The sequence below is a fragment of the Psammomys obesus genome, unplaced genomic scaffold (genome assembly GCF_907164565.1).
Source record: "Psammomys obesus unplaced genomic scaffold, mPsaObe1.curated_primary_1811, whole genome shotgun sequence".
In the NCBI taxonomy this organism is placed as follows: Eukaryota; Metazoa; Chordata; class Mammalia; order Rodentia; family Muridae; genus Psammomys; species Psammomys obesus.
Window position 1 is genome coordinate 2,151,475 of NW_026596176.1, and position 15,849 is coordinate 2,167,323.

Below are 15,849 nucleotides of genomic sequence, written 5' to 3' on the forward strand. Positions count from 1 at the left end.
TGAAGATCGTTTCCCAATTCATAGGTTGTCATTTTGCTTTGACCACAGTGTTCTTCACTTTACAGAAACTTTTCAGTCTCATGAGGTCCCATTTATTGATTTTTGATCTTAGAGCCTGTGCTGTTGGTGTTCTGTTCAGGAAGTTGTCTCCTGTACCAATGAGCTCAAGGTTCTTCCCCACTTTTTCTTCTAAGAGGTTTAGTGTGTCTGGTTTTATGTTGAGATCTTTGATCCACTTGGATTTTAGTTTTGTGCAGGGTGATAAATATGGATCTATTTGCATTTTTCTACATTTAGATATCCAGTTAGACCAGCACCATTTGTTGAAGATGCTGTCTTTTCTCCATTGTATGGTTTTGGCATATTTGTCAAAGATCAGGAGTCCATAAGTATGGGGGTTTATTTCTGTGTCTTCTATTCGATTCCATTGATCCACCATTCTGTTTCTATGCCAGTACTATGCAGTTTTTATTACTGTTGCTCTATAGTATAGCTTGAGATCAGGGATGGAGATACCTCTAGAAGATCTTTTATTGTAGAGGATTGTTTTAGTGATTCTGGGTTTCTTTTTATTCCATATAAAGTTGAGAAATTTTCTTTCCATGTCTGTAAAGAATCGTGTTGGTATTTTGATGGGAATTGCATTGAATCTGTAGATTGTTTTTTTGCAGTGGCAATTTTCACTATGTTAATCCTACCAATCCATGAGCATGGAGATCTTTCTATCGTCTGATATCTTCTTCAATTACTTTCTTCAGAGACTTGAAGTTTTTTCAAACAGGTCTTTTACTTGCTTGGTTAGAGTCACCCCAAGGTACTTTATGTTATTCGTGGCTATTGTGAAGGGTGTTGTTTCACTGATTTCTTTCTCAGCTCTTTTGTCTTTGGTATACAGAAAGGCTTCTGGTTTTTTTTGAGTTGATTTTGTATCCTGCCACTTTGCTGAAGGTGTTTATCACCTGGAGGAGTTCTCTAGTTGAATTTTTGGGGTCGCTCATGTATACTATCATATCATCTGCAAATAGTGACACGTTGACCTCTTCCTTTCTGATTTGTATCCCCTTGATCTCCTTTAATTGTCTTATTGCTCTAGCTAGGACTTCAAGTACTATGTTGAAGAGATATGGAGAGAGTGGGCAGCCTTGCCATGTCCCTGATTTTGGTAGATTTGACTTAAGTTTCTCTCAATTTAGTTTGATGTTGGCTGTAGGCTTGTTGTATATTTTCTTTACTGTGTTTAGGTATGTGCCTTGTAGCCCTCATCTCTCCAAGACTTTAAACATGAATGGCTGTTGGATTTTGTCAATTGCTTTTTCAGCATCTAGGGAGATGATCATGTGGTTTTCCTCCTTCAGTTTGTTCATATGGTGGATTACATTGATGGATTTCCATATATTGAACCACTCCTGCATGCCTGGGATGAAGCCTACTTACTCATGTTGGATGATATCTTTTATGTGTTCTTGGGTTCAGTTTGCAAATATTTTAATGAGGAGTTTTCATCAATGTTCATAAGAGAGATAGGTCTGAAGTTCTCTTTTTTTGTTGGGTCTTTGTGAGGTTATGTATCAAGGTGACTGTGGCTTCATAGAATGAGTTTGGTAATGTTCCTTCTATTTCTATTTTATGGAATAGTTTGAAGAGTATTGGTGATAGCTCTTCTTTGAAGGTATGGTAAAATTCTGCCCTGAAACCATGTGGCCCTGAGCTTCTTTTGGATGGGAAAGTTTTGATGACAGCTTCTATTTCCTTAGGGGATATAGCACTATTTAATTGATTTACCTGGTCTTCATTCAGCTTTGTTAAGTGGAATCGATCAAGAAAATTATCCATTTCATTTAGATTTTCAAATTTTCTGGCATATAGGCTTCTGCAGTACAACCTATTGATTGTTTGGATTTCCTTGGTGTCTGTTGTTATGTTCCCCTCTTCATTTCGGATTTTGTTGATTTGGATAGTGTCTCTCTGCCTTTTGGTTATTTCGGCTAAGCATTTATTTATCTTGTTGATTTTCTCAAAAAAGCAACTCTTGGTTTCATTGATTCTTTGAATTGTTTCATTTGTTTCTAAATTATTGATTTCAGCCCTGAGTTTGATTATGTCCAGCAGTCTACTCCTCTAGTGTGTGTCTGCTTCTTTTTTTTTCCTCTAGGGCTTTCATGTGAGACATAAAGTTGCTTGAATGAAATATTTCAAATTTCTTCTGTTAAGTTGCTGATATGAGATCTCTCCAAAAAACTTTTTAAGGCACTAAGTGCTATGAACTTTAAGGCACTTAGTACTATGAACTTTCTTCTTAGCACCACTTTCATAGTGTCCCAAAAGTTTTGCCCTCATTTTCATGAATTTGAGGAAGTCTCTAATTTGTTTCTTTATATTTTCCCTCATCCTGTGATCATTGAGCAGGGAGTTGTTCAGTTTAAATGAGTGTGTAGGCTTTTTATTGTTTCTGTTATTGTTGAGGTCTGGCTTTAATTCATGGATATGATAAAGAATAATAGGTTAATTCAATTTGCATGTATCAGTTGAGGTTTGCTTTTGTCATAAAATAGACTGTCATTTTTGGAGAAGGTTCCATGGTGCTGAGAAAAAAATTATGTTCTTTTGTGTTTGGGTGAAAAGTTCTTTAGACATCTGTTAAGTCCATCTGATTCATAATCTCTGTTAGCTTCATTATTTCTCTATTTAGCTCCTGTCTCAATGATCTGTTCTTTGGTAAGAGTGTTGTGTTGAAGTATCCCACTATTAATGTGTTGGGATTGAAGTTTGATTTAAGCTTTAATGTTTGTTTTACAAATGCAGGTGCCCTTGTATTAGGGGTATAGATGTTCAGGATTGTAATGTACTCTTGGTGGATTTTTTTCTTTGATGAGAATGAAAGGAAAATTAATCTCTTTTGATTAATTTTGTTTGAAAGTCTATTTCATTAGATATTAGAATGGCTATTCCAGCTTGCTTTTTGTGTCCATTTGCTTGGAAAACTTTTTTCAGCCCTTTACTATGAGATAGGGTCTATCTTTGTTGCAGAGGTGTGTTTCTTGAATGTAGCAGAATGTTTTATTCTGTTTTCAGAATGATTCTATTAACCTGTGTCTTTTTAGTGGAGAGTTGAGACCATTGATGTTGATAGGTATTAGTAACCAATGAATGTTACTTCCTTTTATTGTGGAGTTGGTAGTGATAGTGTGTGTGTGTGTACTTGTTTTCTTTTGAATTTTTTTTGTTGTGAGATTATTTATGTCCTGTGTTTTCTTGGCTGTAGTTGATTTCCTTAGATTGAAGATTTCCTTCTAGTATCTTCTGTAGGGTTGGGTTGCTGTGTAGATATTGTTTAAGTTTAGTTTTGTCAGGGATTATTTTGTTTTCTCCATCTATGTTGATTGAAAGTTTTGCTGGGTATAGTAGTCTGGTTTGACATCTGTCCAGGCCCTTCTGGCTTTCATGGTTTCTGCTGAGAATTCTGGTATGATTCTGATAGGTCTACCTTTGTATGTTAGTTGCCCTTTTTCCATTGCACCTTTTAATATTTTTCCTTGTTCTGTAGATTTAATGTTTTGACTATTATGTGACTTGAGAAATTTCTTTTCTGGTCTAGTCTATTTGGTATTCTGTAAGCCTCTTGTATGTTTAAGGGTGTCTCTTTCTTTATGTTGGGGAAAATTTTCTCCTATGATTTTCTTGAAAATATTTTCTGGATCTTGGAGCCTGTCTTTTTTGTCTATTTTGATTATTCCTATGAAAATAGGAATCCTTTCATTGTGTCCTTGATGTCTTGGATGTTTTTTGTCAGGAACTTTTCCAATTTTATTTTTTCTTTGAGATATGTATCAATTTCTTCAGTTATATCAACACCTGAGATTTTTTCCTCCATCTCTTTATTCTGTTGGTGATACTTACCTCTGTGGTTCCTGATGTCTTCTCTAAGTTTTCCATCTCCAGAGCTTTCTCAATTTGTGTTTTCTTTATTGATTCTAATTCCATTTTCAGGTCTTAAATACTTTTACTCATTTTCTTAACCTGTTTGATGGGGGTTTCCTGTCTGTCTTTGATGGCCTCTATTTGTTTGGATGTATTTTCCTGTATTTCTTTGAAAGATTTATTCGTTTCCTTTTTACATGCTTCCAATAATTGCATAAGCATAGATTTAAGGTCATTTTCCTCTGTTTCAGCTGCATTAGAATATCCATTGGTTTTTTTTGAATTTTATTTATTATTTTTTTGTTTCTGGTGGAGCCATGATGTTTTGGTTTTAGTTAATTGTGTTCTCACACTGGCCTTTAGCCATCTAGTTGTCTGTAGCCTTTGTTGTTTGTCCTGGAACCTTCACTGAAGACTGAATACACCAATTTCTGGAGTCTGGAGCAGTCTTCAGGATGATGAGAGGGGTTCAGGGGAACATGAAAGGGTGCTGGTGTTTTCAATGCAGTCATGCTTTGGTGGGTTTTTCTTAGGCAGGGTGCATGCAAGGGTGACTTAAAGGGCATGCAGAAGACAGCTGAGCTGGGCTTACAGTCTTACCAGACACTGTGCTCCTCAGACTCAGATTTGTCTAGGCTCTGTCATCTTGGATCAGGTTGTTCACCTGATATCTATAGGGGCACCAGTAGAACCAAGGTTTGGAGGATGGGATGTTGTTGCAGGAATCCAGATGATGCCCTCAGGGGAACTGGAGTGATCCGATGTCTGGCTGTTGGAGCTGAGAGTTCCACACTGGCTCGAATATGTAGAAAGGTCAGAGCAATCACAGTTTGTGACTCCTGAACCTGGGAATTGGCCATGAGGGGCCTGGATTAGATCATTCTCAGTTTCCAGGAGAACCCATTCAGTCAGGGAAGCAAAAAAGTCAGTGTTTTGGTTTACTGATGGGTTTTGCAGTCTCTGATCTTCTGCCCCTTAGATACAGTACACACTGGTTGCTGTCATCTTGGAACTGCCCCAGATGACAGATTTATTTAAAGGCCTTTTATGCATGTTTTTGAATAATCATGTCATTCCATCTTAGAGTGTATTTACAGAAAGTATCTCACTTAACTGATCTCTGTTTGCGGAATCATGCTTTTATCCCTCGAAAAAAAAGTACACTTGGGTGCAGAGACTTACCATTCTGTTTTGTTGTTGAGTTCTCTTGGTAGGTGTTTAGTCAAGAATTATTCCATCCATGTCCATCAAAGGGATTGTTCTCTCATTTTCATTTTTTGATTTCAGTTCTTTACAATGTTTCCTCCCCATTTTTATAGACGGATTCTGTTCACAGTTATAAATAACATTTGTCCCCATGGATGTAACAAAAGAATTTTTTTTTTGGTTTTGTTTTAATTACCAAATATTGTTGTCAGTGGCTTTTTTTTTTTTCAGAGAATGTGATCATTAACAACAAATTATTATTGAAAACTGTTTGGTACATATTGTCTATTTATTGTTATTGCAATATTTATTACTTTTCTAATATTTGTTTTTCTCTGGAGTTTAGTGCTGTCTATATGTTCCTTTGACATCTTTTGTTCATCTTGTGAAGGGGTTACGCTAGTGTCTTTCAGTGGTTATGAATTTCTGTACTTGTGTTAATTATTAAACTTTATTCTGTATTCTTCAATTTTTAGGAATAACCTTGCTGGGCATAGTTGCTGAGGTTGGCAGTTATGTCTCGATATATCAGTGTTGCTCTCCTCTTTTAAGAATAGTGACATCTGCTGTTTTACAGATGGAGCCTTTCCATGGCACGGTCTTTTGTCCTGCAGCTTTCATTTTCATCTCTTTGTTACAAAATGATTTTTAAGTTAAATATGTCAAGGGTAGTTTCTTTACTGATGTTGAGTGTTTAGTATTTAAATAACTATTGTATCTTGATGGCCACACATCTCATGAAAATTTACAACTACATTTTACTGGATATAGTGTTGATGATTTGAGTTCCTGCCTTCATCTTGAATTATTCTGTTGGTGAGGATTTTTACTTAGAATTTAATTTCCTTTTTCCTTTACATATTTTTGTTTGAATATTTACATTATTTTGTACCTTTATGAGATTCTTTTTTTCATATCCTCTTTCATTGTGTAATTGTATGCAAGGTTTTGTGATCTCATTAAATTATTCCAGAGTTAATTTTTCTCTTCTCTTTTGATTTTTCACAAAAATTCTTATAATCATTCTTTGAAACTTTTATTTGTAATGTCATTGAACATACTTTCATTTATGTCTCTAACTGTAACATTTTGAGGCATGTTGCTTTGATATCATTTTTTACGTTTGTTTCTGTATGTATCCTGTTTTGCATATCTGGGAGCAGAACACTGACTGTATAGTTTTTAATCTTGTTTATTTATTTATTTATTTATTTATTTATTTATTTTTTCTTTTAAAAAATTTTTTATTTAACTTTTATTAATTACACTTTATTAATATTGTTTATTATTCCAGGGGCTGCTCTTGTAATGCTAAAGTGAGCTGTCATTAGAACACACATGAAATTTCATCTCTGACATTGAATGGATATGCAGATCACTAGCTACATTTTCAGCTCATGTGATCTTTTGCCCAAGAATGATTGCCCACATAATTCTGGGGAAAGAACTTTAACTATAAATGTCACACTATATGAATAACCTGAGATATTACTTATGATCTAGCTTGAAGAATGTCTGAACTTCACTTCTTTAAAATTTAAACAACTTTGGAGTTGGGTAGTTAGAATAGAATACCTTAAAACCAACCATATCAAAATGTATATACCCTATGATATATATTATACCCTAAAGGCATGATGGGATATTTTATGTTCAAATTTTTTCATAGCTAAATTTATATTACTACCAATACTTCTCGATATAGTGAAGGAAACTTGACATAGCCTTATTAGTTTGAAAGAAATATGCAGGAATTAAGGGAACCAAGCAAGGATACTATAGCAAGCAATTTCTTTTCCATGGCATAAGTTAGGGTTGGAGAGATGGCCAAAATCTCATTAACAGCTGATTTTTTTGCACCCACTGTGTACCACTAAGCTATCTCAAGTTCCCAGGTATTCAATCACTCTACTAGGGTCCACATGCTTCACATATGATAGTGTTGAATGGACAGGCATGCATACAAAACACCCATACACATACAAAAGAAGAAAAGAAAGAAAATACAAAGTTATATTTCATAGAATATCTGACATGTATGAAAATGTTAATTTTTGATTAGATTAATTTTGATTACACTTTAGGGCCTCATTGTAAAAAGGCTTAAATAAAATTATAAAATAAAAAATAATGATTGCATTTGAAAAAGTACTTTGTATTTTTAATTTACTCCATCTTTACAATTAGCCTCAGCCTCTTCAACAACTCTTTCACAGGTCAGCATAAGGGAGAAAATCACTGTATAGTAACTAGAATGGTACCATGAAGACATTGCTCACTTCACTGGAAATAATATCAATAAGTGTTCAAAAACAGTTTTATATTCATATTAAAAATAAAACAGGTTCTGAGATAATAAAGTACACTGTATATACTGCATGTTTGAAATCCTCAAATAAATAGAAATGTCACATCTAAAACAGTGAAAAGAAGTAATGTAAGGTCAGGGCAAGATGGCGGCCCCGGTAGGACTCTCATTCTGAGCAGCAGCAGCAGGATCAGCACAGTGACCAGCAATCAGAACTCGCAGCCATAAAACACAGTCGTTGTGTTTCCCAGATGAGAGGATACCCCACGGTGGGGGATTTAATCAGCTTTTAACTCACCCGGCTAAACCGTGGAAGACATCCTGGTTCCGCCAGATGCTTGGCTGCTGGCCGCCAGCCCCAGCCCCAGCCCAGAGCCACAAGCCAGTGTCTCTGGTCATGGTCCCAGACTGAACCGTGTGCACCACACTATCAGAGACTGGAATTTTCAGTCGAGAGATAACCCAACAGTACAGGAAATGATTGGGACTGACCTTAGGTCACCCAGATATCCCCTGGAAAAGACTCGGGTTCCACGGGCGCCCCAGGAGCCAGCCCGGAGCCAGAGCCGGGGACCCAGGCTCAGGCACAGAGCCCTGCCTGCGTGCCTGATTCGCTGCCTGAGATAGAACTGTGGGCACCAGGGCACCAGCGAATGAGTTTCATTGTCCAGTGCAAACACACAGGGAGGGAAACGGCTGGTCTGATCTCAGAGCAGTCAGCCGACACCCCACCCCGAAAAGGTCTCGGGAAAATTGCCCAGTTTAGGCAGACACCCAGGCTCCCAAAGGCTGGAAAGGCAGACACAGGCAATTTCTGCACACCAGACAGCTGGCAGAGACTGAACCGCCATCACTCAGCTGTGCTCCAGACACAGGCAGTTTCTGTGGCCAGCCAGCTGGCGGAGACTGAGCAGTGTGCACCAGGGCAAAAAAAAAAAAAAGAGAGAGAGAGAGAGAGAGAGAGAGAGAGAGAGAGAGACTGGGAGTCCCTGTCTCCAGAGAATCCACAGTGAAGGAAGGAAACTGTACTGACTTAAATCACCCAATCCTTCCCTGGAAAAAGACTAGCAGACTGGCGGGGCTGAGCTGCCATCACTCAGCTGTGCTCCAGACACAGGCACAAACAGTTGCTGCGCGCCAGATGTCCAACTGGGTCACAGCAGCTGATCATTAAATTTACAGCAAGAAACCCAGAAACAGGGCAGCTGTCCTCAGGACTTCCCTGGGTGAGAGGAGAACCCTCTCGACTAACAAAGACCACAGTTACCACTCAGGTCTCTATCCCTGAGATGAGCAGCAGCAACTCCTGAAAAAACGCCAGCCATCCAGGGACTATACCCAAAAAGCTGAAAAGACATCCTTCAGGAAAAACCAGCTTTCTGCAAAGGGGATTCTTTCCACCACAGGATCCCCAGGAACCACCAGAAAATAACCCCAAACACCCAAGATAGCCCAATGGGTAGAGGCCAGCATAAAAGCTCAAGCAACAAAAGACAGAGCAATATGGCATCTCCAGAACCCAGTTACCCAGGGGCAAGTAGCCCTGGACACTCCAGCATAACTGAAATCCAAGAAGATGACCTAACAACTATGCTCATGAAGATGATAACAGAGTAAACAAATAAGATACATAAAGACATAGAGGAAGATAAACTCAAACAGAATATTGCCATCCGTAAAGAAATAGAGGAAGCTGCAGCCAAACAGTTTATGGTCTTTAGAAATAAAATGCTTAAAGCACTGAATGAAATAAAAGAAACAGAGTTGAAGGAACTAAAAGAAAAATAGGAAACATAACTACAGACACTGAGGAAATCCAAACAATCATTAGGACTTACTTCAAAAGTCTATATGCCACAAAATTTGAAAATCTAAATGAAATGGACAATTTTCTTGATCGATTTGACTTACCAAAGCTGAACCAGGACCAGGTAAATCAACTAAATAGTCCTATATCCCCCAAAGAAATAGAAGCGGTCATCAAAAGTCTCCCATCCAAAAAAAGCCAAGGACCAGATGGCTTCAGCGCAGAATTCTACCAGACCTTCAAAGAAGAGCTAACTCCAATTCTCTTCAAACTATTCCACAAAATAGAAGCAGAAGGAACATTACCAAACTCATTCTATGAAGCCACAGTCACCTTGGTACCTAAACCTCACAAAGACTCAACAAAGAAAGAGAATTTCAGGCCAATCTCCCTTATGAACATTGATGCAAAAATACTTAACAAAATACTTGCAAACCGAATCCAAGAACACACCAAAGATATTATCCACTATGACCAAGTAGGCTTCATCCCAGGTATGCAGGGGTGGTTCAATATACAGAAATCCATCAATGTGATCCACCATATTAACAAACTGAAAGAAAAAAAAACCCACATGATAATCTCCCTAGATGCTGAAAAAGCATTTGACAAAATCCAACATCCATTCATGTTTAAAGTATTGGAGAGATCAGGGATACAAGGCACATATCTAAACATAGTAAAGGCGATATACAGCAAGCCTATAGCCAACATCAAACTAAACGGAGAAAAACTTAAAGCAATCCCACTGAAATCAGGGACAAGACAAGGCTGCCCACTCTCCCCATATCTCTTCAACATAGTGCTGGAAGTCCTTGTTAGAGCAATAAGACAGTTGAAAGAGATCAAGGGGATACAGATGGGAAAGGAAGAAGTCAAATTATCACTATTTGCAGATGATATGATAGTATACGTGAGTGACCCCAAAAACTCTACCAGGGAACTCCTACAGCTGATAAACACCTTCAGCAAAGTGGCCAGATACAAAATTAACTCAAAAAAATCAGTAGCACTCCTGTATACAAAAGACAAAAGGTCTGAGAAAAAAATTAGGGAAACAACATTCTTCACAATAACCACAAATGACATAAGGTACCTCGGTGTAACCCTAACCAAGCAAGTCAAAGACTTGTATGAAAAAAATTTCAAGTCTCTAAAGAAAGAATTAGAAGAAGGTATGAGAAGGTGGAAAGATCTCCCATGCTCATGGCTTGGCAGGATTAACATAGTAAAAATGGTCATTTTACCAAAAGCAATCTACAGATTCAATGCAATTCCCATCTAATTACCAACACAATTCTTTACAGACCTGGAAGGAAAAATTCTCAGCTTCATATGGAATAACAAGAAACCCAGAATTGCTAAAACAATCCTCTACAATAAAAGATCTTCTGGAGGTATCTCCATCCCTGATCTTAAGTTGTACTATAGAACAACAGTTTTAAAAACTGCACAGTACTGGCGTAGAAACAAAATGGTGGATCAATGGAATCGAACAGAGGACCCAGAAATAAACCCACACACTTATGGATACCTGATCTTTGACAAAGATGCCAAAACCATACAATGGAAAAAAGATAGCATCTTCAACAAATGGTGCTGGTCCAACTGGATGTCTACATGTAGAAAAATGCAAATAGATCCATACTTATTACCCTGCACAAAACTGAAGTCCAAGTGGATCAAAGACACATTAAATCAGCTAGAAAAAAAAGTGGGAAATACCCTAGAACTCATTGGTACAGGAGAAAACTTCCTGAATACCAACAACACAGGCTCTAAGAAAAAAAGCAATAAATGGGACCTCATGAAACTGAAAAGCTTCTGTAAAGCAAAGGACACTGTCATCAAAACAAAACGACTGCCTACAGATTGGGAAAGAATCTTCACCAACCCTTTATCTGACAGAGGACTCATATCCAGTATATATAAAGAACAAAAGAAGCTGAAAAGCAGCAAACCAAGTAATCCACTTAAAAAATGGGGAACAGAGCTAAACAGAGAACTCTCTGTAGAGGAATATTGAATGGCAGAGAAACACTTAAAGAGATGCTCAACCTCATTAGCCATTAGGGAAATGCAAATCAAAACGACCCTGAGATTTCACCTCACACCCATCAGAATGGCCAAGTTGAAAAACTCAAGTGACAACACATGCTGGAGAGGTTGTGGAGAAAGGGGAACCCTTCTCCACTGCTGGTGGGAATGTAAATTCGTACAACCACTCTGAAAAGCAATCTGGCATTTTCTCAGACAACTAGGAGTAGCACTTCCTCAAGATCCAGCCATACCACTCCTAGGCATATATCCAAAAAAGAGGCTCAAGTACACAATAAAGACCTTTGCTCAACCATTTTTATAGCAGCTTTATTTGTAATAGCCAGAAGCTGGAAACAGCCCAGATGCCTCTCAACTGAAGAATGGATGCAGAAATTGTGGTACATCTACACAACGGAATATTACTCAGCAATGAAAAACAAGAAAATAATGAAATTTGCAGGTAAATGGTGGGATCTAGAAAGGATCATCCTGAGTGAGCTATCTCAGAAGCAGAAATACACACACGGTACATACTCACTCATATAAACATATAATATAGAATAAACCTACTAAAATCTGTACACCTAAAGAAACTAGTCAAGAGGGAGGACTCTGGCTAAAACGCTCAATACCCATCCCGAAATGCAAAGAGGATGGACATCAGAAGAAGAAAAAACAGGAAACAACCTAGAAACCTATCACAGAGGGCCTCTGAAAGCCTCTGACCTGCAGACTATCAAAGCAGATGCTGAGTCTGATGGCCAACTGATGGGCAGAGTGAATGGAATTTTATGTAAGAAGTGGGAAATAGTAAGAGCTGGAGAGGACAGGAACTCCACAAGGAGAGCAACAGAACAAGAAAATTTGAACACAGGGAACTTCCCAGAGACTCATACTCCAACCAAGGACTATTCATGGAGATAACCTAGAACCCCTGCACAGATGTAGCCCATGGCAGTTCAGTGTCCAAGTGGGTTACATAGTAATGGGAAGAGGGACTGCCTCAGACATAATCTGATTGGCCTGCTCTTTGATCACCTCCCCCTGGGGGGGGGAGCAGCCCTACCAGGCCACAGAAGAGGACAATGCAGCCACTTTTGACGAGAGCTGATAGACTAAGATCAGAAAGGAGAGAACCTCTCCTATCAGTGGACTTGGCGAAGGGCATGCATGCAGAAACGGGAGGGAGGGTGAGATCGGGAGGGGTGGAGGGAGGGGCATATGGGGGGGATACAAAATGAATAAAGTGTAATTAATAAAAAAAAGAAGTAATGTAATCCAGGAAGCTAGAAGTAAGTTTCTTAAGTAACATTTTTTAATTTTTAATTTTTATATTAATTACAGTTTATTCGCTTTGTATCCCTTAAGTAACAATTTATCACATTTTGCTAAATCATAATAAAGTATTAATGAACCCACTAAGCACACAATGATTACTGCTGTGTAATGAAAATCGATTCAGTTACTTAAAACCCACCTGTCTACTTCCTGTGGCCCACTCTATCATGTCTTCAGATAAATGCAGCTGTTGACCATGTGGGAAATATGGGCTAAACTTTCCTATCTTCACCTTAAGTCCAAGGCCATGTGGGAAATTTCTAATGTGGAAGATGTCACACTCATCCTGTAGTTTTTCTTTCTGGTTCATATTCACTTTATCTCCAATAGGATTAGTGAATTGGGTCTTTCTCAGAATGGAGTGCATCTAAAAGAGAGACAAGGATCTGTAGTCTATATGTCCTTTATTGGTGTGAAAAAACTCAAGAAGTTAAACAGCAACAAATCAATAATCCAATTAAAAATGGGGTACAGAGCTAAACAGAGAATTCTCAATAGAGGAATACCAAATGACAGAGAAACACTTAAAGAATTGCTCATCATCCTTAGTCATCAGGGAAATGCAAATCAAAATGACCCTGAGATTTCACCTTATAACCCATCAGAATGGTTAAGATCAAAAATTCAAGTGGCAACCCATGCTGGAGAGGATGTGGAGAAAGGGGAACCCTCCTCCACTGCTGCTGGGAATGTAAATTTGTACAACCACTCTGGAAATCAATCTCGCTCTTTCTCAGACAATTAGGAATAGTGCTTCCTCAAGATCCAGCTATACTACTCCTAGGTATATATCCAAAAAGATGCTCAAGAATACAACAAGGATATTTGCTCAACCATGTTTGTAGCAGCTTTATTTGTAATAGTCAGAAGCTGGAAACAATCGAGATGCCCCTCAGTTGAGAATTGGATACAGAAATTGTGGTACATATATACAATGGAATATTACTAAGCAATAAAAAACAAGGAAATCATGAAATTTGTAGGCAAATGGTGGGAACTGGAAAATATCATCTCAGCAGCAGAAAGACACACAGGGTACATTATATACTCACTCATAAGTGGATATTAGATATATAATATAGGATAAACATACTAAAATCTGTACACCTAAAGAAACTAACCAAGAAGGAGGGCTCTGGCTAAGATGTTCAATCATTATTCAGAAAGGCAAAGAGGATGGACATTAGAAGAGTGAGAAAACAGGGAACAGGATGGGAGCCTATCACAGAGGGCCTCTGAAAGGCTCTATCCTGAAGGGTATCAAAGCAGATGCTAAGACTTATAGCCAAATTTTGGACAGAGTGCAGGGAATCTTATGAAAGAAGGGGGAGATAGTAAGACCTGGAGAGGACAGGAGCTCCATAAGAAGACCAACACAACAAAAAAAAAATCTGAGCCAAGGGGTCTTTTCTGAGACTGATACTCCAACCGAGGACCATTCATAGAGATAACCTAGAACCCCTGTACAGATGTAGCCCATGGCAGTTCAGTGTCCAAGTAGGTTCCATAGTAATGGGACTGTCTCTGACATGAACTGATTGACCTGCTTTTTGATCACCTCCCCCTGAGGGGGGAGCATCCTTACCAGGCCACAGAGGAAGACAATGCAGCAACTCCTGATGAGACCTGATAGACTAGGATCAGAAGGAAGGGGAGGAAGACCTCCCCTATCAATGGACTTGGGGAGGGGCATGGGTGAATAAGGGGAAGGGAAGGTGGAATTGGGATGAGAGGAGGGAAGGAGCTACAGGGGGGGATACAAAGTGAATAAAGTGTAATTTATAAAAATAAAAAAGAGAAAATGTATTCTCATTCATCAGAAAGACAACTTTGTTGAAGGTATCCAGGGGAAAATCTCAATGAAAGCAAAATGTTAAATTATTTCATCATAATGGTTGCAGAATTTTAGTTCGCTGAAAGTAATAAAACAAACAAAATCATAGGTGTAAATGTAGACACCAAATATAGATGTGGAACACACATGTTTCTGGACAGAGAGATACATCCATATGGATATACACAAGTAATATTGTCTCACATTTATTTGCACACATATCAACATTCATGCCTAGACACACTTATGAATATACAGTCACAAACACACAGACATATGCACCCTAAAAGACACACAAGAAACAGTGAAAACACATACATAAGCACAGACACACAAATGCGCAGACAAATGCACACAGGGTGACATAATGAGATAGAAACACCCACACAGAGAGATGCTGACACAAAGACAGATTTATGTTCACAACATCCAGTGACAGTTCAACACACACACACACACACACACACACACACACACACGCACACACACACACGCACACAGAGCAACACAGGTATATATATAAACAAGGCTATACACAGAAACACAAAAACACACATTCAGGAACACAAAGACATATGCACTGACAAATACATTCAGAAAAATACACAAAGACAGAAACAAACAGAGACACATTGATACACAAATCAATTTATGCTCATTTTCACAGAGAGTTAGCAGGACAGAAACACACATACACACAAACACAAACATCAACACAGATATACAGAAACACTCATAGAAACACAATTACACTGTAAAACATAACATTCAAACACATGAACATATGTCTATTACTGAACTCAGTAACAGCACTATTTTCTGTATAATTACTCTCAGCCTTTGAGGAAGGTCCCCAGAGATCTATAGTTGGGACAGAATCAGTTGTGAAAACTTGAGAAAACCTTCCCTTGAAATTATTAATTCAAAATTTGCAATTAATAAACAAATGTTAATCTTCTTATCATGGAAAAGATTAATGAGGAAGGACAGATTGCTTCTCCAATAGTAGAACAGGTATGATTATATTTAGGTGCTCTGTGACAGAATCATTGATTTTTCACAGAAACATAGTGTCTTCGATTCCACTGCCTTTCTATTAGAGATTTATCCAAATCTCTAGATTTAGTTTGTCAGCATTAAACATGTTTAGAAACCTAGTTTTTTGAGGAAACATTTTCTAGTCAAATTAGTTTGGACATCTGAGAGATTCTTAAAAACTATGACATTGATGAGATCAAGCATCATCCAATGGAAGAAACATTACTTTCAAGTAGATAAAAGCATGTACTTTCCAATTGTCAACTGGCTGATTTTCTACCTGCTGAAGAAGTATCTCATGAAAGACATGGGTCACGGCATACACAGCATTGTATATGTCATAACTGCTGTCACTAAAGG

At 38.1% G+C, this 15,849-nt stretch overlaps 1 protein-coding gene across 1 annotated transcript in view; it reads right to left on the reverse strand.

Annotated features, from left to right (window-relative positions):
- The window catches only part of LOC129667875 (vomeronasal type-2 receptor 116-like), a 28,301-nt gene extending 12,460 nt beyond the window's left edge, over window positions 1–15,841 (reverse strand). Inside the window, exons 1-2 of the mRNA XM_055595593.1 lie at window positions 15,716–15,841; window positions 12,757–12,984 (exon numbers count right to left, since the gene is read on the reverse strand). Coding sequence (XP_055451568.1) covers window positions 12,757–12,984 — 228 coding nt within the window. The 5' untranslated portion in view covers window positions 15,716–15,841. The remainder of the gene's footprint in view (window positions 1–12,756; window positions 12,985–15,715) is intronic.
- Window positions 15,842–15,849: the final 8 nt, after the last annotated feature.